This window comes from Stigmatopora argus, chromosome 2 (genome assembly GCF_051989625.1).
Source record: "Stigmatopora argus isolate UIUO_Sarg chromosome 2, RoL_Sarg_1.0, whole genome shotgun sequence".
Taxonomy (NCBI): Eukaryota; Metazoa; Chordata; class Actinopteri; order Syngnathiformes; family Syngnathidae; genus Stigmatopora; species Stigmatopora argus.
In genome coordinates this window covers 4,995,263-5,022,546 of record NC_135388.1, presented here as the reverse complement: position 1 = coordinate 5,022,546, position 27,284 = coordinate 4,995,263, and the positions used below count along the sequence as shown (strand labels likewise).

The 27,284-nt window shown below is 38.2% G+C and overlaps 1 protein-coding gene across 3 annotated transcripts in view; it reads left to right on the top strand.

The window, feature by feature from the left end:
- Positions 1-27,284, top strand: part of tox3 (TOX high mobility group box family member 3) — a 98,408-nt gene that overhangs the window by 8,318 nt on the left and 62,806 nt on the right. For all 3 annotated transcript variants that reach the window (XM_077594811.1, XM_077594812.1, XM_077594810.1), the window contains one exon: positions 19,025-19,111. In XM_077594811.1, coding sequence (XP_077450937.1) covers positions 19,025-19,111 — 87 coding nt within the window. The remainder of the gene's footprint in view (positions 1-19,024; positions 19,112-27,284) is intronic.

Genomic DNA, 27,284 nt, shown 5'->3' with positions numbered 1-27,284 from the left:
GTTTAGAAACAAGTGGCGGGATCAACATGACGCTCCACGGGAGTAAAGGCAGCAGCTGTCATGTCCGATGCATTCAGTGCAACCAACACTGAACGTCTGCTTTGGTGGTGTGTGTCAGTGTGAGTGTAATCAAGCTCCATCACATGGCTGACAAGCCATCTTCTCCACTTTTTCCTCATTCACACCATCCCCATGGAGCCCATCCATCTTGTCTGTCCACACACGTGTCAAATGCTCGGGGTGCAACATTGAAAACTCTTGTTGATTTTTATTGCATGGTGGCCTACATCATGCTGTGGAGCTTTATATTTATTGGCTTTCCACCTTGTTGGCAAAAGCAACACACCATTGTGGATGTGTGGATACAGTTAAAGTATATATTCCATTATACCCCAGTTGGAAATACAATATGATGCTTGCAGAGGGACTGCATTAATTGCAGGTTAAAGTCACACTCTAATAGTGCTTCACACTTTTAATAACACCTTGTATTTCGCACAATGCTCTCTTCAAGTCATACAGTGTCTAATTGTGTTTTTGTGTCTCGATTATTTTGTGACAGCTTGTTTGATTTCTCCAAAGACAAAAGGAACATCTATTTATTTCAAATTATATACATATATCACCCCGCAATATTTAAAAAAATATACACATTTAGAAAGAAGCAATGCTCCTGTGTAATAATAATGTTTTTACATAGACAGATAGCCACTTGTGATGTGGCAAAAACAGCTAATTTTAATTTAGAGTTTGAGTCATACTTCTGATTATTTAATACATGTGTCAAAGTGGTGGCCCGGATTAAATTAAATTGAAAAGTTAAATAATGACAAAAATCTCAACAGTCAAACAGGTATAGTGATGCTCAAAAATGAAGATTTTACAGTCTTAAGATTGGTTGCAGCTATGCCTGCTAGGGAAGTTATAATAATTATGTTTAATGTTTTTTCAAATAGTAGCGCACAGGTGTCAAAGTGGCGGCACGGGGGCCAAATCTGGCCCACCGCATCATTTTGTGTGGGCTGGGAAAGTAAATCATGAATGCCGACTTTCTGTTTTAGGATCAAATTAAAATGAAGAGTATAGATGTATATTAAATTTCCTGATTTCCCCCTTTTAAATCAATAATTGTATTTTTTAATCCATTTTTTCTGTGTTTTTATTTCAAAAATCATTTTGTAAAATCTAAAAATATATTTAAAAAAAGCTAAAATAAACATTGTTTTAGATCTATAAAAAACTGAATATTCAGGACTTTTAATCCAGTTCTTTTAATCCATTTATTTAAAAAAAAATCTAAATATTATATCCAAAATTGTCCGGCCCACGTGAAATCAAGTTGACGTTAAAGCGGCCCGCGAAACAACCCGAGTCTGACACCCCTGATTTAATAGTATAAATTATCATATGAATTGTAACCCATTTTAATTTGTTTTTTTTAAATAGCCATGTACATGCAGAAAGCCTGAAGAGTGAAGATTTTAACTAGGCTAGAGGCATGTGCCAAATGTTGAAGATAACAAGAAGTACAGTAAAACCACTTTACATAAAAACAAATAAATCATACCGTACAATCTGAATGGAAAAAAAACTGCCTTTTAATGCCAGAATCATACATATACAGTGTAGTGTATTGTGTGATTAGGATTTAGTAAACAATGCTAGTCGATGACACAATAAAAATACAGCATCTGTGTTTAAATGTATTCCTTTAAACCGAATAAAACAGACCATAAGGATGCTTTCACATTTTAATCTCGTGCTGGTGATTCCTGCGCGTGATAAATGACGTTGGCTAAGTTTATTGAGTGGATCAGATTCTTCTTTAAGATGGTAACGATAATGTGGTCTTCCCAACCTTTTAAAAAAAGATGAATACACACAAGTTTGCTAAATTGTGCTTAAAAGTAACTGTGAATATTGGTAATGATCCACGGATTTGTAAAAGGAGGTGTGCAAACATTTTCTTACTATGCTAATTTAATGTTGGAAATTAGGGATTAGTGTTCAGTTTGTGATTTGTGGCAAACAATATGGTATTATGTTCTGATATTGTTGTCGATTGGGTTTTCGGCATAGGTTTAAATTTGGGGATTAAGGCTACGATACTGTTTGGTGGTGGTTGGTTTTGAATTAGAATTATATTTATGTTTCTTGGTGTTATTGAATGTGTCCAATTTTAAATTCTGATGGGTTTCCCAGCAAGCAGAATACATATTAGCTTATTTGGTTACATTTTCGACAACAATAGTATCTGTATTTTTTTGGTCTCATTAGCTTTATATTGAAATTAAAAGTGCGCACACCAGATGAAGTCTACATCATTAGCCTATTCCAGTTAATAAGATGAGCTTGCAGAATTGAATGAAGAGGAAACAGAGCTTTGCGGATTTGTCTTACTCGGCAGTGGCAGAGAAATCATAGCAATGGAGAAGGCTAAATAAGGAGGGTGCATGGCGGGTAGTCATGAAACAATCTGTGTCACTCTAGGGGTCCTGCAGGAGAAAGCAGCCGTGTGGGAGGAGGAGCTTCATTTAAAATTCATCACCACACATGCATATTTCCATGAAGACATTATTCAGATTATGCTAACTCACATCAGCTTGTCTACTCATCTCAGCCAAGGAGATTCATTCGATCATACTAAATTGTACATGTCATCTAGCAGCATGCTGCATATGCTAATTGCATGCTCTCAAACCATTTAGCATCAGTGCCATAACCTTCACATTTATGGCTAACCTCTCCAACTAAAATATCAGGGATGTATGGGCTCAGCGACTCGTTTCTTTCTCAGTATATATTTTATTAACGCACGCATTCTCCCTTCTGCTCCGCCCACAATCGTTTGGATTGGCTAAAAGGACATTGTATTTGAGCAATGCCCTACCGTAGAGGATACACACTTCCGATTAGGGATCATTTTGGAAAATTCCCTGGCAGGATTTTAAGTATGTCAAGTTCCGTATGATACATTAAATTCACCCCTGAGATGTGTGCTTTAAAATGAAATGTTTGATTAAGCTGCCTGTTCTCTGGTATAGAGACAATTTCATGCATCCTGTTATTCTATACACATCCCTCAAATTTGTGCCAATTGTTGAAAATTATATCGAGAAGATAGGTCTTGAAAACCGTGTGCGGTTGATTGGTCGCCGGTCTTTTGGTCGCCGTTTTTTGGTCGCCGGTCTTTTGGTCGCCCCGACCGCGACAACGGGCGACCAAAAGACTGTCGACCAAAAGACCGGCGACCAAAAGACCGGCGACCAAAAGACCGGTGACCAAAAGACCGCAACCAAAAGACTGGCGACAAAACAAGGTAAAACAACACGCTCTACGCATCGATAAAAGCCAACAATGGCCATGAGCAGTTTCACTGAGCCGACGTGTGAGTGTATAAGAGTTTAAATGTACATGTGTTGTCCCTTTAAGAAGCTACGTCCGTCAGGGTCTTAACAAGTTCTCCAACAAAAAACAATAAAAGTCCGGGAAATTTGGAGCTTTTCTTTAGCCTAATAATTACTAGGGCATTAAGTAGGACAAATAGTAATTTGCAGTTTGTATTTAGGGAATTTGAGCAACAATTTAAATGGTAATTATCACTTACCTTCCGGGCGACCAAAAGACCGGCGACCAATCGACCGTCTACCGGCATTGGAGGATTGGTATCATTGTTATTTTTAGGCGGCACTGTGGAAGTCTGGTTAGCATGTCCGCCTCGCAGCTCTGAGATCGAGGTTTCAATCCACAGTGGGTTTCCCTCCTTCCTCTATGGGGGTTATACATGCCTTTTTGGGTTTCTTCCAGCTGCACCGGTTTGTCCTCCCACTTCCCCAAAACATGCATGGTAGGCTGGTTGAACACACTAAATTGTCCCTAGGTATGAGCCAAAGCATGAATGGTTGATTGCCCCGTTGTGCCCTCTTATTGGCTGGCAACCAATTCAGGGTTTCCCCCGCCTGCTGCCCGTTCTTGGCTGGATCCGTTCCAGCGCCCCCTGTGAGGCTAAGCGTTATAGAAAATGAATGAAGAAAAGAAGCAGGATACCTGCTGTGAAACAAGGTGAGCTCCAAGAATGAAGGACGTGTCAGGGTAAGCACCCGAGTACACCAATAGTAGCACTTGTTAACTAAAAGCGAGGGTCCAGGGGTCCTGCTACTCCCCCAGTGTGCCTGGCTCTCTGCTGGGAGCACAAAACAGAAGCCTGAATAGCAGTGGGAAGTCGTCGGGTCCTTGAAAAAACACCACCGGCCACGGACAAACGCCTCCAATTAGCCGAGCGCCCCGTTCTCATTAGCCGTGTCCTCACATCTGATTAACAGAACACACTTGTTGATTCAGGTCTGGGCAAACAGGGAACCTTTCCCCCTGGCATTTGCTTTTCTCCTCATATCTTAATTTATTTCAATTACCAGGCTTTATTATGATGCTAGACCTCACACGGGAGCAGTAGGACGAAAGGAAAAATCTGTTCGCGTATTGCACTTTTGTCCCCTTCAATAAGAGATTCCTACCAAAAGGAAGTTTAGCCCTCTTGAACATCTTGAAGTGAAAGCACGGGGAAGAATCGGAGACTTTTTAATGGCGGAATACTCCTTTGAATGGCACGTGTGAAACCGTGCCTTGGAAAAGGTGATGCATTGTTTTGCAGCTGTTCTCTCGGAGGTCAGCTGCATTCACCTGGACAGCTGCATCTTGAAACTAGCAATTCACAAAAAAACAACTAGTTTTAATGAATAGAATTTAGTCTGTGAAAGAATACATGGAAAACAATTACATCAGGTAGATTGAAAAGAAAATCGAAGGTAGAATATATAGGAGTGTTAAGACAAAGTTTTATAGAAAGGGTGGGAAGACTCCCAAAATAAGTTGGGTAGAATTGTTGGGTTATTGATGATGCACAACCTAAGAGTGAATCACATTTGATGCTTGACATGAAAACTGACCCTTTTCTTCTTGTATAATACTAAATGACTGACCAATGACGATTAACAAGCACAATGCCTGTCTTGTCATGTTATCTGTTGACACAAGCAGTTAAATCACGTACTGTAACTTACTACTAATGATTGGTCTCATCTCATCTCATTTTCTGAACCGCTTTATCCTCCCTAGGGTTGCGGATCTTTTGAAATTACTCAAATGTCTGACCAATATACGAGTGACAAATAAATGACATCATAGGTCATTGTCTTGTACCATCTTTGAGGTTTTAAATGATTATGATTCCCCTTACAAACCCCCCAAAAACCTTACAAACACCGTACGAGTCGTACGGTGTTTGTAAGGTTTTTGGGGGGTTTGTAAGGGGAATCATAATCATTTATAAGGGCAGTTATCGGCAGATGTTGACAGGTATGAGTTTATCTTAACCCAGGGGTGTCAAACCGGTCCTCAAAGGGCCGCAGTGGGTGCAGGTTTTCATTCCAACTCAACAAGAGGATACCTTTCGCAAGTGTAATCAGTTAATTAAAGTCAGGTGCTACTTATTTTAGAAGACACCTGATCGGTTAAAATGTCGGCACTGGATCGGTTGGAACAAAGACCAGGACCCACTGCGCCCCTCGGCGGAATCGGTTTGACACGTGCCTTAACTGATCTCTATTTTCACACATGAACGCTAGCAATTGGAGTCAAAGACAATCTTTAAGTTTCCACTTTACTGACCAATGTCTACTCACACGACCCACCAATGATCAACACGCCTCGTCATTGGTTGCCATGTTCTCCAACGAACCTACGTCTGTGTGTAGAACGTTTCACATGACTGTCCAGGTGGTCCATTGGTACCTCAATAATTGACAGTCATATATAGACCCATCAGAGACTGTCAGATACTCTACGCGACTGACAATGGTAAGGGGTGCCCTGTCACGTATCTATATTTTGACAACCCTGACTAATCTATCTGCACACACAACCAGACCCCATTGTGTTGTCTTAAAGGTGCCTCCTCGTGCTCGCCACTAATCCCATCAAAACACGCTTAATAGTGTTTGTAGACTTCACAAAGGCACTGGCTTTATTGTGGGTGAGGCCGACACACGGCATACGAATGCCAACAGGAATATTAAGTGAGGAGGGCCAAGCAATATAGAATATAAATGGGCTTATTTTACACGGCGGAGCTGTGCAAACCCATGCATAGACTTCTTTTGTCGTAATAAATCATTCCAATTCAGACACCCTCTACTCTTAGGGCATTGTTTAATACTATCTGCAATAAAGGGGAGCAGAGGATGGGTAAATAAATTGGTTTACACTGGAAAAAAACGGGAAAAAAACAGCAGCGGCAATGATGTGCTGATAAAAGATAGAAAGTACTTGACTTATTGATGATAATGAACTTGTAGATAAAAGAATGCTGCACTGAGAATGTCAGGAGGGACTCGTATTAAGACGAGAGAATGGAGAGAAATCTCAAGTAAGCAGTAAATGGAGCAGAGTAAGATTTTCTCTCTTCCGAATAGCATTTTAGTGTCGTGCCAGCTGTGGTTGGAGCTACATAAAAATGCAATCTAAGTCTCGGTGACAGAGTGAGATAAATATTTTGTCAGACGTGCTGAAGCCTAACGGCCCTTGACAAACACATCTTTCCACTTTACTCTTTTTAGAGGGAAAGAAGTCGAGTCAGTTATGTTTGGGACAATTTGTTGGAAAATATCATTTATATCAACACTCTATCGTGATGTACTTTATCAATAACACAGTGGAGGAGGCCGTGCTCCTTGTTGTTACTCGCTACGGTTGGTGGCGGAGGTTCTTGAGTCTGGTACTCGGCCGCTTGGTCGCCAGACTTTTGGTCGCCGGACGTTTGGTCGCCCGGAAGGTTATTGATAATTACCATTTAAAATTGTTGCTCAAATTCCCTAAATACAAACTGTGAATTATTATTTAGTCATACTTAATGCCCTATTAATTATTAGGCTAAAGAAAAGCTCCAAATTTCCCGTACTTTTATTGTGTTTTGTTGGAGAACTTGTTAAGACCCTGACTGACGTAGCTTCTTAAAGGGACAATGTATGTACATACAAACTCATTAACTCACACGTCCGCTCAGTGAAACTGCTCAGGGCTATTGTTGGCTTTTATTGATGCGTAGACCGTGTTGTTTTACCTTGTTTTGTCGCCGGACTTTTGATCGTCGGACGTTTAGTCGCCGGTTGTTTGGGTCCGGGCGTCCAAACGTCCGCGACCAAACGTCCGGCGACCAAAAGTCCGGCGACCAAAAGTCCGGCGACCAAACGTCCGGTCACGCTTGAGTCTATCCCAGCCCATAATGGGCAGTAGGCGGGGTACATCCTGATTTTTTTTTGCTAGCCAATTGAAGGACACTGAGACGAACAACAACGTAAGCACACACGTAAGGCAGAACCCAACAGGGATTGAACTCTCGATCGCAGAACTTATGTATACAGTATCTTCACCCCCTTCACTGGCATATATATATATATATATATATATATATATATATATATATATATATATATATATATATATATATATATATATATATATATATATATATATATATATATATATATATATATATATATATATATATAAATAAATAAGCATAGTCGCCACCCAAAACTCACTTTTTGCGTAAACCGTTTCGACAGCGATGTCAAAATTTCCACTCTGGAAGGAGTTTTCAAATGTTTGCGTTTACAAAACGCCATCACATAAACAATAAGGCTCTCTGAAAGTTTTTTTGCATCTTCCCTCCCGTCATTGTTGTCACGTAAAAAGGCTCTTAGTGTCTGGTGTCATTTTTTTATTCTTGTTGTAATGTTAATATCATAAATGATTCTCCATTTATAGTAATGTTTTATATAGATCTTGGCATATGTGATACCTAATACTCTATACTTTGTAGATACATTCCCTTTTAGATTGGCTTAACTTGTTTGTCCCCGTAATTGCCTTCAGAAGTATCTCTAAAAGATCAAGAAACCAACAAGAGCAAAGTTAATCATTGCAGGCTGCTTCAACCAAGGTCTTGAGTTCACGCATGATATGCTGACTGACGTCTTACTGTTTGGAAAAGGGAAATAATGGGCATACAAGGGTGAAGTCCATTTGAAATCGCTCATTCTTGTTCAAAAATGTAAATCATTTAGCTCTGTGAAATCGAAAAAGTCCACATTAAAGCAATTCATCATAACTCTCCTTATATGACAAGCATTCTAATAAACGTGTTAAGCACATAATGCTTCTCTGAGATGAGGCCTTAAACAATTTATGTGCTTTTAGCCACACGGCGTAAACTAGCAACAGACGTGGAGAACATTGGCATGCAGCACTGCATTGTTCAAACTACTTCAAATTACTCCAATTCACGAAGAACAAATTGCAATCTTTTTTTGAAAAAAAACCTTTCATAATCAATAGGAAATTGCTCCATCGCCCCAGCCCGACAATAAATCACAATTTAGCCAAAGCACACATACTATAAAAACCCTCGTTGAGTCCACAATAAAAAGCTTGAGCAAACTAATTCTTTCCACAACATTAATCATCAGAATTTAAAGCACATCTAATAATTAATGGACAGCTTCTTATTGCCACATCTCTGTTGCCAAATCGATCATGTGCAAAGGAAAATCCATAATTAAAAGGATGCCAGCAAAAAAAGGGCAAATCATAATGATTCCCTTTTGCTTTTCGTGCGTGCCGAGGGTGAATTAGCTATTCGTACCCTGAACGTGATGGATTGCCAGTTAGCAGAACTGGCAAAAGTACTCACAGTTTGTGCATAATTAGAAATGCAGATACTTTGTGTTGTCATGCATTATTTATTTGACTATTTATTATTATCACACACTTATTTTTCTCTTTCACTTATTTATTTGTCCCCCAACTCCATTTATTTATGTATTTATGCACTTCTGATTGCACTGTCCATGTGAGCTGCTGTTTCAATTTAAATTTTACGGGGATTCTGATATAGTTGTTCCAAAAATATTAATATAACAATAACAGTAACTTTTTTTAAGAATGCAAAGATTAGAAAATACATATTGAGAGTTTGAATTTCACTCATTAAGGTATTTTTGTTTTATTTTTGGTCCAACCAATAGTCATCAAGGTTAGAAGGAGTTCACTTTAACTTGTCGAATTATAGAAGTAAAAATGTTATTAGGAAAGTAAATAAATATTGTCCTCAAGTTCAGAAGACTTACTTACAAATACACCCCAACAATAACAATTGAATTTAACAACACTGACCTTAACTAGCGGTATAATCATATTTAACATTGCCTTAATACATCAATATCCATAAGTGCAAACAAGCAGAATGGTGTCCATATAAATTATGCAGTCACTCTGTATCAATATCTCATTTGCTGCATTTATAGTATTCTTAATGGATGTGTAAAGCATTGTGCAATGGTACCGGAGGGATATCGATGTTGAATAAAAAATAAACAGTGTTAAATTCCACAATGATGGATTCCCAAGAGTGTGTGAGTTGGGGGGCGGGTGGTGTGTTTTAATAAGGGGGGGTTTAAACCAACAACATGTTCACATTTTACATATTTCATGAAGCTTCGGGGCAGGCGTATTCAACTTCAATTTAAAAAAGGTCGAGGTTGAGAACATGTCTTGGAGCAAAGATCCGTGAAGTCTTAATGTCTCTGTTGTGGTATATTTTAATACTATTATGTAGATTTGAATCTATATTTTTTTGTAGTCAATCAAGTACAATCTAATTAATACCATTTAAAAGGCTATTTGTATTTATTCATTGCAGAGAATTAAATATGATGTACAAAAGCATACTCATGTCTACAATTAGTATATGCATAAATTGACATACCCAGGATTTGCATGTTCTGTTCAATGATCTGAAAAACCTTAAAGTTTAATTTGCTAAAAATACATTAGAATTTTTCTTTTTGTGATGTTTTCTCGAGGGATAAAAAGGAATCCATCTTAAAGTCCTGCAACTATAATCAATAATCAACATTTTTGGAAGTCGTCTAAAACTTTGTTGTCCCTAAGAAGTTTGAATTTTGAATTGATAAAACGGATGTTTACAATGTAAAGTGATTATCAGTGTGTTGCACATGCACAATGTCATTATTAATTACATCAGTCATTCACTGGAATAATTCAGTCCCAATCTCACTACGGTATTTATTCGAGTATAACGCGCACACGTGTATAATGCGCACCCATAATTTGTGACTAAAAATTGGCATAAATTATTTTTTCACTCAGCTCACATCAGGGATTGCACCGGTACTGCTAACTGAAAAATTCTGAACACATGTCGCCATGACAAAACATTTATTCACAACATATGGTATGGAAACCTGGTAAAACAAACTACCAGTATGAACATAAATGGAATTTACATTTTTAATTCCTTAAAGTCAAATTCATCATCATAATATTAACATTTTTTGGAGTCTGATTCATCATCATCAGATTCACCAAACAATTGCTTCCATTCTTCTTGAGTTTTTTTTTCTAAGTGTCTAGAACGGGCTCTTGCGCCCCATCTGGCGGAGAAAGACAGGCTTTACGTCACCGGCCGATATCCATGTATAACGCGCACCCGAACTTTGCTTCAGTTTTTTCATGTATAACGTGCACCCGAACTTTGCTTCCGTTTTTTGGTACAATTTTTTGCACGTTATACTCAAATAAATATGGTATGTAAAAGGCTAATAGTTTCCCATGCTATAAACCAGGACTCTAGCAATTTTGCATTTTAGTATTCTATTGATTAAAATACATTTTATGCATTTGAATCCCCTGAGGGCTGACCTTTTTTTCCCTTTTAACAAGCCACGCTGCCAGAAGAAATAAACACCGCAGCCATTGCGAGTGTTGTGGCCTACAACAATAACCCAGTAGAGCTATTTATGGCACTTATTTTGATCGGATCCAGGAAATATAATGTTTAAGACATTGATTCACCATTTCTGAGGAGCATGCAATCTAATTATAGGGATTTCATTTAAGGCCGCTATAGTCCCGCAACATCTTGCTCGATGTGAATCATAACCCCCCGTGTGGTTTTGGCAGCCATTAGAAAGAAAAAAAAGTGCCCTTTCTCCTTCATGTCTTATGTCGACTACCATAGAAAGGTTAACAACCCCTTTTGAAAACATCTGAATGATCATCATGGTTTAAAAAAAGAGTGAGATAAAGAAGGAAAACAGGAGTCACAGCTTGCAAGCTCGACCATATTTGTAATTTGGGGTGGTGGTGGGGAATTGTGCCATGTAAAGTAATCAGCTCCAAGCCGCTGTGCTACTTGGAAGAAGGCGAATGTGTTGCTTATGCATGTATCAGCTGCATCAAAGAAAAAGAAGGGGGTGGGTGAGGTCTTTGTGAGAAAGGAGGCAGGGGGTTGTTCTCTGAAGCTCATTATTCAGTCGATACCACATCACATCCACTTCATTGTTCGGCACATCAGCCTACGCAGTAACACAACACAGCTGCTTCATTTGTGCTGAACAGATTTCTCACAATGAGCCGTCCTGCCCCTTCCCCCTCCATATTTTATTTGCTAGCATCTAGCAAGCGTGCTAACATGCCAACATTTGGTATTCAATAAGCTTAAAGACTTGCACCGACCCACGGTGTTATAATAGAAACATCTGGTACTTCAAAGCGCAGACTGAATTGCTTAAGTTGGAGAGCACGTAAATTCTTTTCATGACAGTGGGTGCACGGATTTTAACCTACAACCTCGGAATTGTGATAACAAAGCAACACCGTGTGACGTTGGTTGAGTCGGGAATGATGCAAATCCGACATCACGATGCATCTAAACTAACAAAAAAAATATTTATACATCGGGAACATGAGTCGAGAGACTCATTTTTAGTCTTATTAAATTTTAATTTGCCTCAACAATCGTGAAAGAAAAATCCAAATGAATTTGACTTTTTAGCGCCGCCAATTGTGGCCCACGAGTTCAAAACAAATACTAAACCCAGTACTATGTTGCTAAAATAGGGTGCAAGGTATGGACATTCATGTCAGCAAACAATATTTCAGGAAGGGTCAGCATTATTTCTACTTTAAATATTGAAATAAGAATTTTCTGGTAAGGCATGCAATCTATTATACACTTCAGAAGTAACCTGCTCAGGACTCTGCACAACAATTGGGTCAATCACAGTCAAAATGTGCTGCATTGTTAACTTCTCCCAAAAAGCAATCATCTTGTAAAATATGTTGCTACTCCAAAGTGTTTATTCAGCTAAATATCCAGAGCAATGGAAATGGAAAACATGCCAGACAAAAAAAATAACATGTGGTAGTAGCATAAGTTCCTGTAATATGTAGTGTTTATCCTTTTGTCAATATTTCAATCTGCTCATAGTGTCTAGTAAATCATTGCAGGGCCTACATGACCCAGATGACCTTGGAGGGATAATAGGGTGGCATTGTTGCTGATATAAAGAGCATGAGAAGGGAGAAAATTCAATTTTGATTCAGCAGAGTGGGTCCAAGTGATTTTGGCCTAATGGATTGGCAAAGATGTTGTATGCAGAGGTCACCCTGGATGATGGCCTAAATGAGTTTTGTTGAAAAAACACACAAGAATGCTTTGTCTCAAGGTTACATTCTTTTTTTGTGGTGCACAGCTTGTTTTATTCTGGATGGTGTTTTTCCCTCTTTTCTTCCGTTATTTATTTATTTTTTTAATAGATGTGCCTCAGGGACTGATAACGCCACTCCACCCCCTCCCATTTATACTGGAAAATAATTTGTACAAGCTATGCTAGGTATGCATAAGAACAAAACAAAAAATTGCAGCATTCGGAATTCAGACAACATTGGAAGGTTTCATTCAAGTTACAAATTGGCAAGATACAAGTATATTCTATTTATTATGTTATTTTTATATGTACGGATATGTACTGGGGGTGCTGGAGCCTATCCCAGCTGACTTTGGGCACCCCGAATCGGTTACCAGCCAATCGCAGGGAACAATGAGATGGACACACATACCTAAAGTGAATTTAGTGTGCTCAAGCAGCCTACTATGCATGTTTTTGGGACGTGGGAGGAAACCGGAGTACCTGGAGAAAACCCACACAAGTCCAGGGAGAACATGCAAACTCCACACACTGAGGAATGACCTGGGATTGAACCCTCAACCCCAGAACTGTGAGACTGACGTGCTAACCAACCTTCTGCCATTATATATATATATATATATATATATATATATATATATATATATATATATATATATATATATATATATATATATATATATATATATATATATATATATATATATATATATATATATACATACACATATGTATGTATGTATGTATGTATGTATGTATGTGTGTGTGTGTGTGTGTATGTGTACATAGGTATAAATATAAAAAAGAAATGAGGTTTACACAGAGATTTCATTTAACAGTTTTCTGATGGCTGGAAATGTAATATTATTTCTTTTGACATATTTGCCATGGTGCTGTAATGTTACGTTCTAGCAGAGGTGGAATGGAAAAGGGCAATCGAGGCAGTGGAGCATCTAAGAAGCTCGGTGAAAAGCCAACTTGGACTGTTGTTGTTGTTGCTATTTCGCTTGTAAGGGGACACTGTGCGCACTCTTTTTTTTTCTCTCTCTCTCTCTCTCCTTCAAAGCAGCCAGTGAAAATAAATCATTCAGTGAGCAGTATACACACGTTCAATTTATATATGCTCCCACTATGTTTCTGCTCTCCTGACATGCCTCAAGTAATATAGAGGAGGAAAAAAGGGGGCCTGCCATATCCCTCATGTCTCCTGCAAGAATTGGTAAACAGATGTACACTTTGATAAGGTCGTGTTGAAGTAAATCCAGAGGTGACCGAGGTGCACTGCAGGGACTGTGTAGCCTTTATTGTGCCAACTAGTTTGGTGGAGTACAACTTTTGCTATATCATTGCTGTGCTGCACTGCAGGATTTGCTGTGTCACAAGACACATTTTGGGGTTAGTATATGTAACACGGATGTGCATTTATGTATGTTTTCATTCTTGTGGGGACCCCTGCCTAAAAGCTAGTCACTTATAGTTAAATGTTCAAAGACCAATGTTCTAAAACAGGGGTCGGGAACCTTTTTGACGGAAAGAGTCAGAAACAATTCATATTTTCAAATATTATTCCTTGAGAGCCATACTCAGAATTTACAAGTATAAACAATGTCTGCCTTTTTTTAGTCATTTCACCACTTTTAAAGTCCGAAAAAGTTTGAATTCTTTTGACAACATTTTTACGCTGTTGCTAATCAATGAGAGTATGTATGCAGAAGAGTCTAATCGAGAAAAAAAATATTAAAAAGGCGCTAGAGCTAATGTGAACGCCACTGAACCGACGTAATGCTCCTATTGATGTTTACGAGGCTCAACTCTTACCAGCAGTTTCCCTATTTTATCTCACAGGTTAGCGGAGAGGCATATGCACCAATTAAAAGAGCCACATATGGCTACCGAGCCATAGGTTCCTTACCCCTGTTCTAAAAGAGCGTACTTGTAGGATCATATAAAATATTATGCCCACTACCATTATACTCAATTTTCAAATGTGACAAAATGTAGTTGCCTAGCATCACTGCGGTAAATCTGGAAGATTCACCGTTATGAAACCATGAGTAAATGAGTTCATTTCTATCTGTCCTCCCTGGAGGCGTTTCATTCCCCTAGCGAGCCTACACCGGATAAGCAAGTTTGGAAAATTGATGGATGAATATGCAGGTACATTCCAAGAAAAATATACACCGCCATTTCTCATTTGTTGTCATGCAAAACAAGACCCGGCCATGATGTTGGAAGATTAATTCCAGGTTCACGTGGAATTTATTATGAGTATAGAGTTGGAATGTACAACAAGAGATGACAGGCTATAACTTCAAGACACTTTTGTTCTTGTCTCAAGGCAGCATATCAAACTTAATTATACCTTTCCTGTTGTCTCATCAAGTCGAGCCCCCCTCGCTCCCCAGAATACTTTGAGACCTTTCCAGAACAGGCTGTTAGAGTCATCATTCAGTCCTTATCTGAATATGGGTCTCATGGTAATGTCGTGTGACGAGGCTGGAATGAAGTTTGAGATCTGGCGATTCTGTTACTGCTTGTTTGGTTTTATCCCATCGCTTCTTGATTTTATTGGGCGTTACTTTACGTTGCTTTATGGAGTCATTTCCATGCAAGCTCTTCTCAATAGTAGCGATGGCTAAAATATATTGATCCTTGTCCTCTGTTTAAAAACAAATGAAAGTACAAATGGTTTCTCATTTTGCGTCCTGTTAATTTTCTGAAAGTGGCCCACGGCAGAAAAAGTTTGGACCGTGACCGGACGTTTGGTCGCCGGACGTTTGGTCGCCCGGACATTTGGTCGCCCGGGTGAATATAATTTTGAGAGCTGGTTTCAACAGTAGATATTTAGATATTAAACTCTCTCTGATCTCATGAATATAATTTTGAGAGCTGGTTTCAACAGTTAACTCTGTCATGTTGTCAAACGTCCGGCGACCAAACGTTCTGCGACCAAACGTCCGGCGACCAAACGTCCGGGCAACCAAACGTCCAGGCGACCAAACGTCCGGCGACCAAACGTCCGGCGACCAAACGTCCGGCGACCAAACGTCCGGCGACCAAACGTCCGGGCGACCAAACGTCCGGGCGACCAAATGTCCGGCGACCAAACGTCTGAGTACCGTTTGGACAACTCGGCGTCATAAAGCGGGCCACAAAACTCTCAAATGAGGGTTTGGACAGTCCTGTTTTAGCAAGGAGACACAATTTTATCCATGCCATAGTGCAATACTGTTTACCTCCGTCCATTAATCGGGTGGTTGTGCAGCACTAACGCATCGATGTTGGAAACATTCCATCACAACAACTTCTAAGTGGGAATTTATTGCACGTGTCAGGCGAAAGTGGTCGAGCCAGACTATTAGTCCTCCGTGAGTAATCATCGGACAATGTTTTTCTCTGTTTGCGTACAGCAAATAGGTCGGAGTGTTGCTGTTAAGCCAGGATGACATATGTTGTCCAGCGGCTATGCATCAAGAGTTCTTTAGCCTTCTCTTTGTAGCTTTTCATTATTGATGTATCTGAGGAGTTGGGCCTAGCGTAGCGATGCAGCGACAATGTCAAGCGTGTCACTGACGCATTTGCTGCACTGGACGCTACGTAAACATCGATGAATGATTTAGTTGCACCTGATGATGTTGCAAAGATGGTTTGCGATTTTGTTGTTTCATTGAAAAAAATCTTTGACATCAATTCAGATGGGATTTGACCTTGTTAATGTAGATTTCGATTTTTGCAATGCCAGTATTTTAGTAGTAGTAATGTATTTACACTTTTTAACTAATTGTTACTAAGGATCTCACGATCACACATTTTTCTAATGGATACTTTAACAAATCAATCTGTATCCATTTGTAATACTGAACTAGATCAAATAAACATGACTTCAAATAAACATGAGTTCGAAATACCGATATCTGGCATTAAATCAATTTCTAATGAAAAGAGCATAAGAAAAATATTTTCTCCTGAGGTTTATAGCCATGCTTTGTCAGGGAGATGATTAAAAAAAGGTCCAAATAATGTTGCCTTACAGGATGTAATATTTTGATCACATCCAAGAATATTTCATTATAGGCTATTGCAGAAATGCTACTATTGCTTTGCTGCTTACAAGATAGAATTGAGCACAGTTTGGCCCACAGCTCTCTCATATTTTCTTTTTTTATTTTTTTATTTTTTTTTTATCACATGGACGGCTTATGACCTCAGCTCTGATTTGCGCTTCAGGGGATCTTTAAAACAACTTCAGTAAGCATCACACTGTGTCCGAGCGCCCGTGTCCATCCACGTTAATATACTGCAGATGATATTTTCATGGAAGACGGAAGATTTTACCGCTCCTCTCCAGAGTGAGGGAGCGAATGTGAAAATTCAGGAAAAATGATTGCAAAGATGTAGCTGTGGGCACAGAGCAATACTGATAGCTACAATAACATGCTTGTTGGCTGCAGGTGTTTGACATCAGATGGATATCCTGACTATTTCCAACAAAGCCTGTCTTTGTAATGAAATGGACTCAGGTTTCAAAAATGGATATCATTATTTCACAAAAAGGTTTTTTATATCTATGTGCATGTGTGTGTGTGTGCGGATATGTTACATCTGCAAAACCATCCATTCGCAGAAAACAAACATTTTGTGTTTAAGGCCATCATATTTATTTAAGAAAACTCATGATTCCAGAGTTTATAGTCTTGTCATCATATTTATTGCTTCACATTTAATGATATGAACGTGTTTTCATTTTTTTTTACCGCTTGGACTCTTCCATTATTCACGACCTCCATACAGTTCCATACCAGCTAAAATGCAAGTCTCTCCTTTCAAGCATCAGATGATCAAACTGCCAACAAACAGCTATAAGATCCCTGATGTTACATTATGGAAGAGTATCGATCTCATTTAATAAATCATTGATGGAGCACATAAAAAAAATCTCCTCGGATAGTTGAATTTTCGAATGGTACATTTTTTTAATGATTTCTGTTCACAATGAGGATTTATGAATATTTATTCAGATCACTACTCTGCAAGAGTCTTTTTTCCCCCAGAGATAAATTAGTTTTCTGTGCTTATCTATGTTATTACGCTGCACATTTTTAAGGCTTAAAATGCTTTCATCGACACTTTGTCACCCTGATTGGGAAAAAAAATCATCTCGAGAGATATCAGCATACATCGGTCTTTATTAAAAATGAGTATTTATTTAAACGGATGATATGTAGGTTTCCATTCGCAGATATTGCCATTTAATATGATTATTTAGTCGCTTGCTGATGTAATTACATGCTGTTTGTCAAATCGCACAAGCTGTGATTAAAACATATACAGTACAGTATAAGTTGTCACATAATTATGTGATGAGCGTGCTGAATGGGTATGTGATTAAAGCAAGAATAATTAAAGTGTAATAGAAATTTCTTTTTCTTTTGGGTGACATTCATAATCTGCTTCCTCCCCTTTGTTCAAACACAAATGCTCAGGGCTCCAATTTCCACTAGCACACTGGGAATAATGAGACAGTAAATTGAAGTGTACAGCTCATTCAAAGAGAGGAAAAAATTCAACTATGGCTTATATATGTTCTGACCTTGATTTTGATTTGGAGAACTTTAAGAAAAAAAGAAATCTATATGATGCAAACATATCCATTCACAGTCCAAATCAATGACACCATCGTTATTTAGTGCTGTTTTTATGCAATCACACAAGGTAGCTTAAACAACACAGCACTGAGTAATTAATGTAACACAATGTAATGCTTTACTATGTTCCATAACTTGTTGTTATTTTAATTGTATAACACTCGAACAAATGGCTGCATGATGAAAACTATACAAGACAACATTCCACTAAATAACATACAGCTATGTAATATAAGACTAACCAAACTTGGCATAATGCAACATAAGCAACACAGGGAAAAGTAATTCTACAAAAATAACTGCATATTCTTGTCCATTAGATTAACATTTTTTTGTTTACATTTAAAAATTGTGTACAAAAGATTACTGCAGGTACAATACATCTTGTCTTGGAAAGATGGTGTCCAATCTGACCTCATTTTGGATTAGCCTCAGGGAGAAAATCCTGGGTTAAAGTTATGGTAACGCAGTAGACTCAGTTGTCATGGTAACCATAAACACATTGGAAGATTTGTGATGTTGAGTCACAGTTGGTTTAAATGACAAATGCTAAAATTCAACAAGCGCCCCTTGTCAACTTGAGTGCTAATTCATCATGAAAGGTGTCCTGGCAGTTCCACCAGTACAGATCATGAAGGTCGGCAATTGTGAGTCACCATGGCAACGATACAGTACTATATATTCTCCTTTTCCCAAGCCAATGTAACACTCAACAGCATTGCAAAATAGGTCATTTACGGTCAAATTATTCTAAACTGTGACTGTAAAACAGAATGGTAACATGCTAACATGGATTTTGTCACATTTCAGGTGAGTGTGGTGAAGAAAAACACCACCCCTCCTCAAAAACAAAAAGAACATCCTTATTCCAAAGAAAATGAGACGCGATGGAAAAAGGTAGGACCAAAAGCCTTATTATTCCAAATATAGTATGTTTAAAAGTTTGACAATTGTTATGCTAAAACGAATGCAAACGGTGAACACATTCGCAGGTTTCTGTCACAAGTGCTAGCTCAAACTAAGGACAGGTGTCCTGGCTGATCCAATTGTAATTTAGACCAAAAAAATAGACGCTATCAATGTTCCCTCTAATTTTTTTGTTTGTCTGGGCAGAAAGACAACCTCCCTGAGCACACTGAGTACCGGTGTGAGCAACATCATCTTTGCTCGCTATGAGCATACACCAGTATCACACCTGCCATAAGCAGGTGTATGTCTACTACACATAAATGATTTAGTAATAATAAAATGTAATGATTAATATCTATGAATCGTCGGCCCGGCGGATGAGTTGTTCGCGCGTCGGCCTCACAGCTAAAAAAAAAAAGGATTTTATTTTGTGCGCTCCATATGATTTGCTGTGCGCAGAGAAGACGAGAGTAGTGCGCAATTGCGCACGCGCGCAGCTTAGAGGGAACATTGGACGCTATTCTCCTCATGAAATTATTTTGCATTTTCTATAGTAAAAAAAGAAAATTCAACGACTATAAAGCTACATGAACAATTGCTTGACTAGTAACAGTGCACTAAAAACATGACCTCATTGGCAGCGTTAATAAAGGTCTCAACAAACACACAGACACACATAAAGACCCCCACCCCAACACATACACAAGCCCCTCATCCCCCCCCATGCCGCCCTCCCTCCATCCCTCCATCCATCCATTCCCTCATGGTTAATTGAACAGAATAGTTCAGTGTGCAATTAATTATGATGTGCTGAGATGATGTATGGACCTGACAGGGCATTGTGGGTAATAATAATAGGGGGGCAATTTATTTACTGGACCTACTCTCGTTCACCCCACCCGCTGCCCACCCTGCGGAAAAATTAATACATTTTCACAAATTCAAATTACGGAAGAAAATAGGAAGGAAATGGTGTCAGACGCATATGTGAGCAAATCACGAGGGGAGTAGCTTGTGTGCATTTAAAGGCACAAACACACACACACACACACACACACACACACACACACAAAGGGAATCGATGTTCTTGTGAGAAAATTGCAAATGTAAAACGGCAGAAATGAATCACGCTAATGACACAGCTGACACTCGTGTTCAATATTGTTATTTCAAATCCCCTGCAAAGATTGATTGCATGTAAGCTCTCCTTTATTTACTGGCTGCAAGACAATAAGAAGCGACAATGCTTTTAGATGAACAAATTATTCAGAAGGACCTGAATACATAATCCTCGTGGGTCCGCTATGAATTGCTACGATGTTAGCACAGCGACTGTTACAATGCCAATTGTAACAGAACATATATTCATATAAAAGCTCTTATTAAAAGGTAGCTCATGCATTTTAATCATTTAAAGAAGGTCAAACAAAGTTCACTTCAGAAAATTATGTTGTCACGCATTTTAAGGGCTTTTGGAAATCCAACAAAATCTTTATAAACGATATAATACGATATAACGCGAATTGCACACTAGCAAAGGTGTATTCAATTTGATGGCAAAATAACCCGGTAGTGGTGCACTTCTAGTTTGTATGCAGTCAAAGTTATTCTCCTCAGGCGTCTGTCTCCTTTCTCCACTTAAGTGGCGCTTTGAAAAGTCCAATGAATTGAAGGTAGCGCTATATACTCTAAGCAAGCTGCTGTCAGTCAAAGTAGATGTTTGCTGGCCTTCTAGTGCACTGGGAGTAACTTTAGAAAAATACATTGATAGAACACTTTTTAATGCATGTTTTTCAACAGCTGAGCTTTCTTTCAACTTTTTTTTTCTTGTCGTCTGAAATCCGAGTCCCATCTTGTTACTCTTAACCTCTTTATAAAATGTACTGTAGCCATGTAACTGACTTAAGCACAGTTGTGAAATAATAAGACTACTGTGTTGGAATACCAACTTATTTTTAGATGTTTAGTCCGTAATTGTTAGCAAGTGTTTAAAAGTATTCCGAACTTCTTTGGCACATATTTTAATTGGTACACGGTCGATTGGTCGCCGGTCTTTTGGTCACCGGTCTTTTGGTCGCCGGTCTTTTGGTCGCCTGGAAGGTTATTGATAATTACCATTTAAATTGTTGCTCAAATTCCCTAAATACAAACTGCGAATTACTATTTAGTCATACTTAATGCCTTAGTAATTATTAGGCTAAAGAAAAGCTCCAAATTTCCTGGACTTTTATTGTTTTTTGTTGGAGAACTTGTTAAGACCCTGACGGACGTAGCTTCTTAAAGGGACAATGCATGTACATACAAACTCTTATACACTCACGTGTCAGCTCAGTGAAACTGCTCATGGCCATTGTTGGCTTTTATTGATGCGGAGACCGTGTTGTTTTACCTTGTTTTGTCGCCGGTCTTTTGGTCGCCCGTTGTCGCGGTCGGGGCGACCAAAAGACCGCGACCAAAAGACCGGCGACCAAAAGACCGGCGACCAAAAGACGGCGACCAAAAGACCGGCGACCAATCGACCACACACACTTTAATTAATATCATGATACATTTTGTTGTTTTATTTTTTGACGACCACCAATTTTTCAACTGATTTTTGCTTATTTTCCTCACCCTGGCCGATTTTCTGCATAGAAGTATGGTATTAAAATTGAAATGTTAGTGTTATTGCAAAACAACGCAAATCATGTTTGACCGACCAGACCAGGTTTTAAGGAAATGCCATTTTTTTGTCTGTTCATCTCTTTATGTTGACTGTCACTATCAATATGATACATTTGTTTTAACATTTGAAACTCATTGGATCCTGAAAAGATAAGTCATTCCATTTTTACTCTTTTTATTAACGTTTGTTCTTCCCCTCTGAATGAAATATGTACATGGTTTCATTTTTCACTGCTCATTTGGGGGATTTAGTTTCAGGGATTAACTTTAGCCCATTGAGACTATTTTGTCATTAAGGGCTATGTAAACCATTTTGTCTAAACTTGAGTGATGGCCCATTAAAAAGGGGGCCTTCTTTTGACCAAGTATTGCATTATTAATGAACCATTATGAGCAATATAAGTAAGTCAATGTTTGCAGATGAGATCACGCATCGTTTTGTCTTGGGTCAAATTAAGAAAAACACTTAGCACATTTTCTTCCTACCTTAGTTGTGGGACTGTTACACGTCTTTTACCTGTTTACCATCGGCTTCATTCCTATAATTCCTCTCTAGTCCCAGACATTTCAAAAATATCCTGCCTGAGATTAGTCATCAGGTTAAATTGAAATGCTTAGTAACCAGAGAACAGATGACGTGAGCAGCAAAGCAATTGATGGACAGGGTTCCAATTATTTTTTAAAGACATCCATGTATGCTGTTTTTCCATGTAAAGTAATTTAATTGGGTGGCTGTGGGGCAATTGGTAGCACGAGTTGTCCTGGGACTGAAGGGTCAGTATTTCTGGCTACTACTTCCCACTTTTGAGGTCTCCTTGGGCAAGACACCGAAACTTAATTTGTTCCCACTGGGTTGGCAGCAGCACCATTGGTGTTCGAATGTGAGCTCATTTAAAGCACTTTGGGCTTGGTAAAAGCGTGTAGATAAATGTACTATATATGTGGGGACTCTCTATTGAAGATTACGGTATAGGTTATTGAAATAAACTGCATTGGGAATTAGCAAAATCATCAGAGCCTGAGAAAAAATTTAATCACTGTGATAATTATCACTTAGAAAACAATCACACCTATGGTTAATTTGGAGTGTCCAATTAACTGCCAAGGCACGGGGACAGCATGCAAACATGGCAGGGTGAAAGTGTAAACACCTCATGCGGGATTAATGGTTGTTAGTATGTTTCAGGTTTTTAACTAGACTTGACCCTTTTGTTCGGACTCATTAATACGTGTTTAGTTGTGAGCTGAGAGTCTTTTGAAAGTCTTTTCCGGAGTTAGTCATGTGTATCTTACAGAAAAGCTGTTTTTATATTGTATAATGAAAATGAAAGACTGAAAACTTTTAAAAATGGGCCATATACTAATCAAGGATGGACCGAACATTTTCGGTTACCTTATACATGGATATATTTTACTGACACAATTTACATCTCTCTTTTTGGCCTTTTGTGACATCTTGCTCCTAAGAAAGTATGGTCATGCAGATAATGTATTTTCACGACTATAAGGCGCACCACATTATAAGGCGCACCGCATTATAAGGCGCACCCTCAATGAATGACACTTTTTTTTTTCCATATATAAAGCACACTAGATTATAAGGCGCCCTGTCTATTTTGGAGAAAATTTAAGACTTTTAAGTGTGCCTTATAGTCATGAAAATATGGTAGTTGAGTTTTTCAGTTAATAGCCGATGACAGTTGGTGTCATAGTTCAAAGTTCTGTTTACTACCTCTTCGATAAATGGAAAAAAAATAGTTCTACTCTATAGTTTTGTAATACCTCCCATTGAACACTGGTTGATTCATCTATTGATGTCGTTTAGGTTCAAATCCTCAGCACGAATGTCCATTGTGCATCATATCAGATGGAATTACTTGTCGTCATTACTTGATCCAGGTTGAGATGAGAGCTGAGAAAGGTTGCATAAAATATTTCATCATCTATTTCTGCTCCATCGTGATATACTGGAAAGAGGCTTTAATGGCATCATAATGATATTCATGATGGGGAGAGTAATTAGGTTATGAGAGGGAGACAAATGTAATAAGAAGACTGATTTAGACGCTCTCGTCACCGACAGCTGCTGCCTGTAATCACACCACCGCGTTGGTGTGGGCTATGTCGTTATTAGATCCCTGTCGTGATAAATGTTATTTATTGCTGGCGTGAATGTTTCATTCCGAGGTTGGTGTGGCACAGGCGAGCAATCGCTTTGCGATCAAAAGAATAAAATTGAATGGACGCCTGCCGTAATTATGATTGTAACTTGTATGGGTTCTAAAACAGCTAATAAAGTAATATGATGCTCATTTTCGGTGATAACTTGGAAATTATGTTTGTTTTAACATTATTTAGTGAATTCAAATCGAATTTTCAAATTGAAAATAGTGATTGTTTAAAGAAACAATGAGTTTAGAGATCTTTTCCAAGGTTAACACTGCATAATAATTTCTAAACTGATTCAAACCATTGCAATTCCCTCCGAAAAAACTCTAATTGCCTCCCATTTTTTTATTCCACTTTCTCCCAAAAGAGCTCCCAATTTAAAGGAAACACGAAGAGAAAATTCACAGCATGAATTCATCACCTCCAACTGATCAATCTAACTTTAAAATGTACAAGATAAAAAAAGGAAATGCCCTAACTCAAAGAGACTTAAAAAAGGCTAACATTAAAAAAAGAAAAATACTACCTAACTTGCAAAGATTTTAAAGATCAACTCACCAATTACACCATTCTTTAACGAATTAAAATCATCTTAGCACCTGCATAATATAAAAATTCAACCCTAACCCTTATCCAAACCACAGTGATATAAAAAAATCATACTTATAACCATTTTAGTTATAGTAAAATTAGAATCATAACAGGTGTTCAAGGGTGGTGTGTTTCAAGCATTAGAAGTGGTGGTCATAAATTATTCATCATGTTCTATCCTCGTTGAGTTGTTTTCTTTGACCCTTCAACCAATCAAATCTCCACATTCCGCAGATCCCATGTCCATGTGTGGTTTGTTATGTGCTTAAGTTTCTCTGGTTGTGCCCAAAAAAGCCAAAATAAGATGGTGACATGAAGAGGAATAAACCAAGCAACTTTTAGAACCAAAGTGAAGTGCTCATTCATTATGTAAGACACACCATTCATTTGAATTCAGGCCACAGAGCTGTGCAGTGCTCCAGCGTACAGTGCTTTTTCATGCACAAATTGGTCAGTCAACCTGTCACTTATTACATACTGAACTAGGAATGGAAGTATCTCAGTTTTCATTTGTCAGACGAGGCACCAGTCTTTGTTTTGTCTGGCGACTATCATATTTTCCTTACTATAAATGACACTTTTTTCCACAGTTGGCTTGTACTAAAAGGCAAAAGAAGATGTTGATTTTAATAGATTTGGTAGTGAGATTAAGACTTTGCTGATGTTAACAGACAGCTATTGCGCCTTGATTTTATTGAATTGACTGCTTTTATTGTCATTATTTCTACTCTTCAGTCTTTATTGTCCACTTTTTTGCCTCAATCAACTTATACTTACTTTTTGAGTATTAAAAAAATACAATGATTCTGCATGCAGCAATTAGCAGTCCAATATGTTAGCTATTGTACTCTCTGTTCTGCTCCTCAATTTATTTCTTCACCAAATATTTTTGCTCATTGACAATGTATCTCATCATTCCCAAACCATTTCTTAGGGAGTTCTTTCAAGTTTGCCTTGTTTACATGTTGCTACATCCCCCACCCACCCCAATTTTTACGCAATCTCTCTTCAAAACATCACGTGTAAACAAACATGACTCCAAAATACTCCCAAAATCTCCTGTGGAGAAAAACGAACCAATGTTTCGTGCAAACGCATCCAAACAGCAGCTCTCCAGAGGGAAATTAGTGCTTCTTTAATTGACTAGGATGGGGGGGGGGGGCTGCAAAATGAACAGTGTGAATTTATACAGCCATAGTGCATGCATAAGATAAAATCAGTGCTGCAAGAAGAAGGAGACAATTTTCCTCCTTTCTCCTCTTTCCACACGACTTTGATAAAGGTGCCTGACATCATCTACCCACGGTGAAGCCTATTTGTAACCAGGTTACTAGCTATCTCTCATCTGTAATTGAGAACACGCAGCTTGAATCAGAAGTGTATCAACAATATGAAACGTTGTTAGCCTTCCATCAAGCGGCCTATAAGGGGAATTCATGGCTTTAGGTGTGAGGGGGGAAAAGGTGGTCTTGGACAGACTTGGAATGAAGACTGCAGTGACAGTGAAGGATGTTGCACCGCGTGTAGTTATTGTTATCGCAGTACTATTCGAGTGGACAAGCAGGTGTGTGGAAGTAATTCATGTGTATTGGTGTTTTAAAATCCTCAGTCTCGTTGTTGTAATTGGCGGGCATTTTTCTGGTGGCTTTGTTTACTCATTAAGTTCTGTTTTGCTGCAGCCTAAAATTGTAATTAATATAAGTCGCTATGTCAGTCATTTCATGCAGAAAAAAAGGTTTATGGACACATGGTTAAATCGAAATATTTTGCGGTGGATATGACAATCATTACAGACTGGAGCCGCTCGTCGTCATGGTGACTTAAGTTGAGTTTCCACATACAATTGATTGAACTACATTTTTGCGTTGATTCACATATAATGGAAACACTATTGGAGAAACATTGTTTGTTCTTTTAGGCATTTTGATACTAAGAGAAAATGATAAGGAAATTATTTATTAAAGGTTGTGTGTATATATATATATATATATATATATATATATATATATATATATATATATATATATATATATATATATATATATATATACAACCTTTAATAAACAATTTCCTTATCATTTTCTCTCTTTGTGTTTCTCACATCTTTCATACAAAATTGGAAAACTTTGATCATTTTAAATGGTTGGTAGTTTTTTTTTTTGAGGACCGTTGAAGGAATTAGTGAATTTATATATAATATACTGTTCTATTTAAAAAATCAAATCCACGTTACAAAATAATTTCTGGAAACATAATTTGGTAAGTAGTGGTACCACTGTATTTAGTTATCGACACTGTGTGTACTTGATACCTTTTGGGCGTATGGAGTAATGGTACACTATAAAACGTTATATCCACAGCTTCTTTTCTGCCTTAACGTATTGGAAAAGCATCCAAATTCAGAGGGTGTCCCGTGGGATATATATTTACATCTCCAACCTTACATATCTTTGATCTTTGCTCTATATGAAAACATTGTACAGACCGCACGTGCAGAGTAGACCATATTGCTGTCATATTGTGAAACATGTTTTCCATTTCTGCACACTTTGTTTTTGCTGGGAGGCTGAAATGAGATCCTGCCATGCTGTAAAGCTAAACAAATGGATTAGAATGCACTGTATGAAATGCTGCTGTTGAACGCAGTGAATTGTGTGTGTGTGTGTGGATGTGTGTGTGTGTATGTTTGCTGCAGGCACTCAGCACTTTGTCCTAATGGGAATTTCACTCTGGTCTT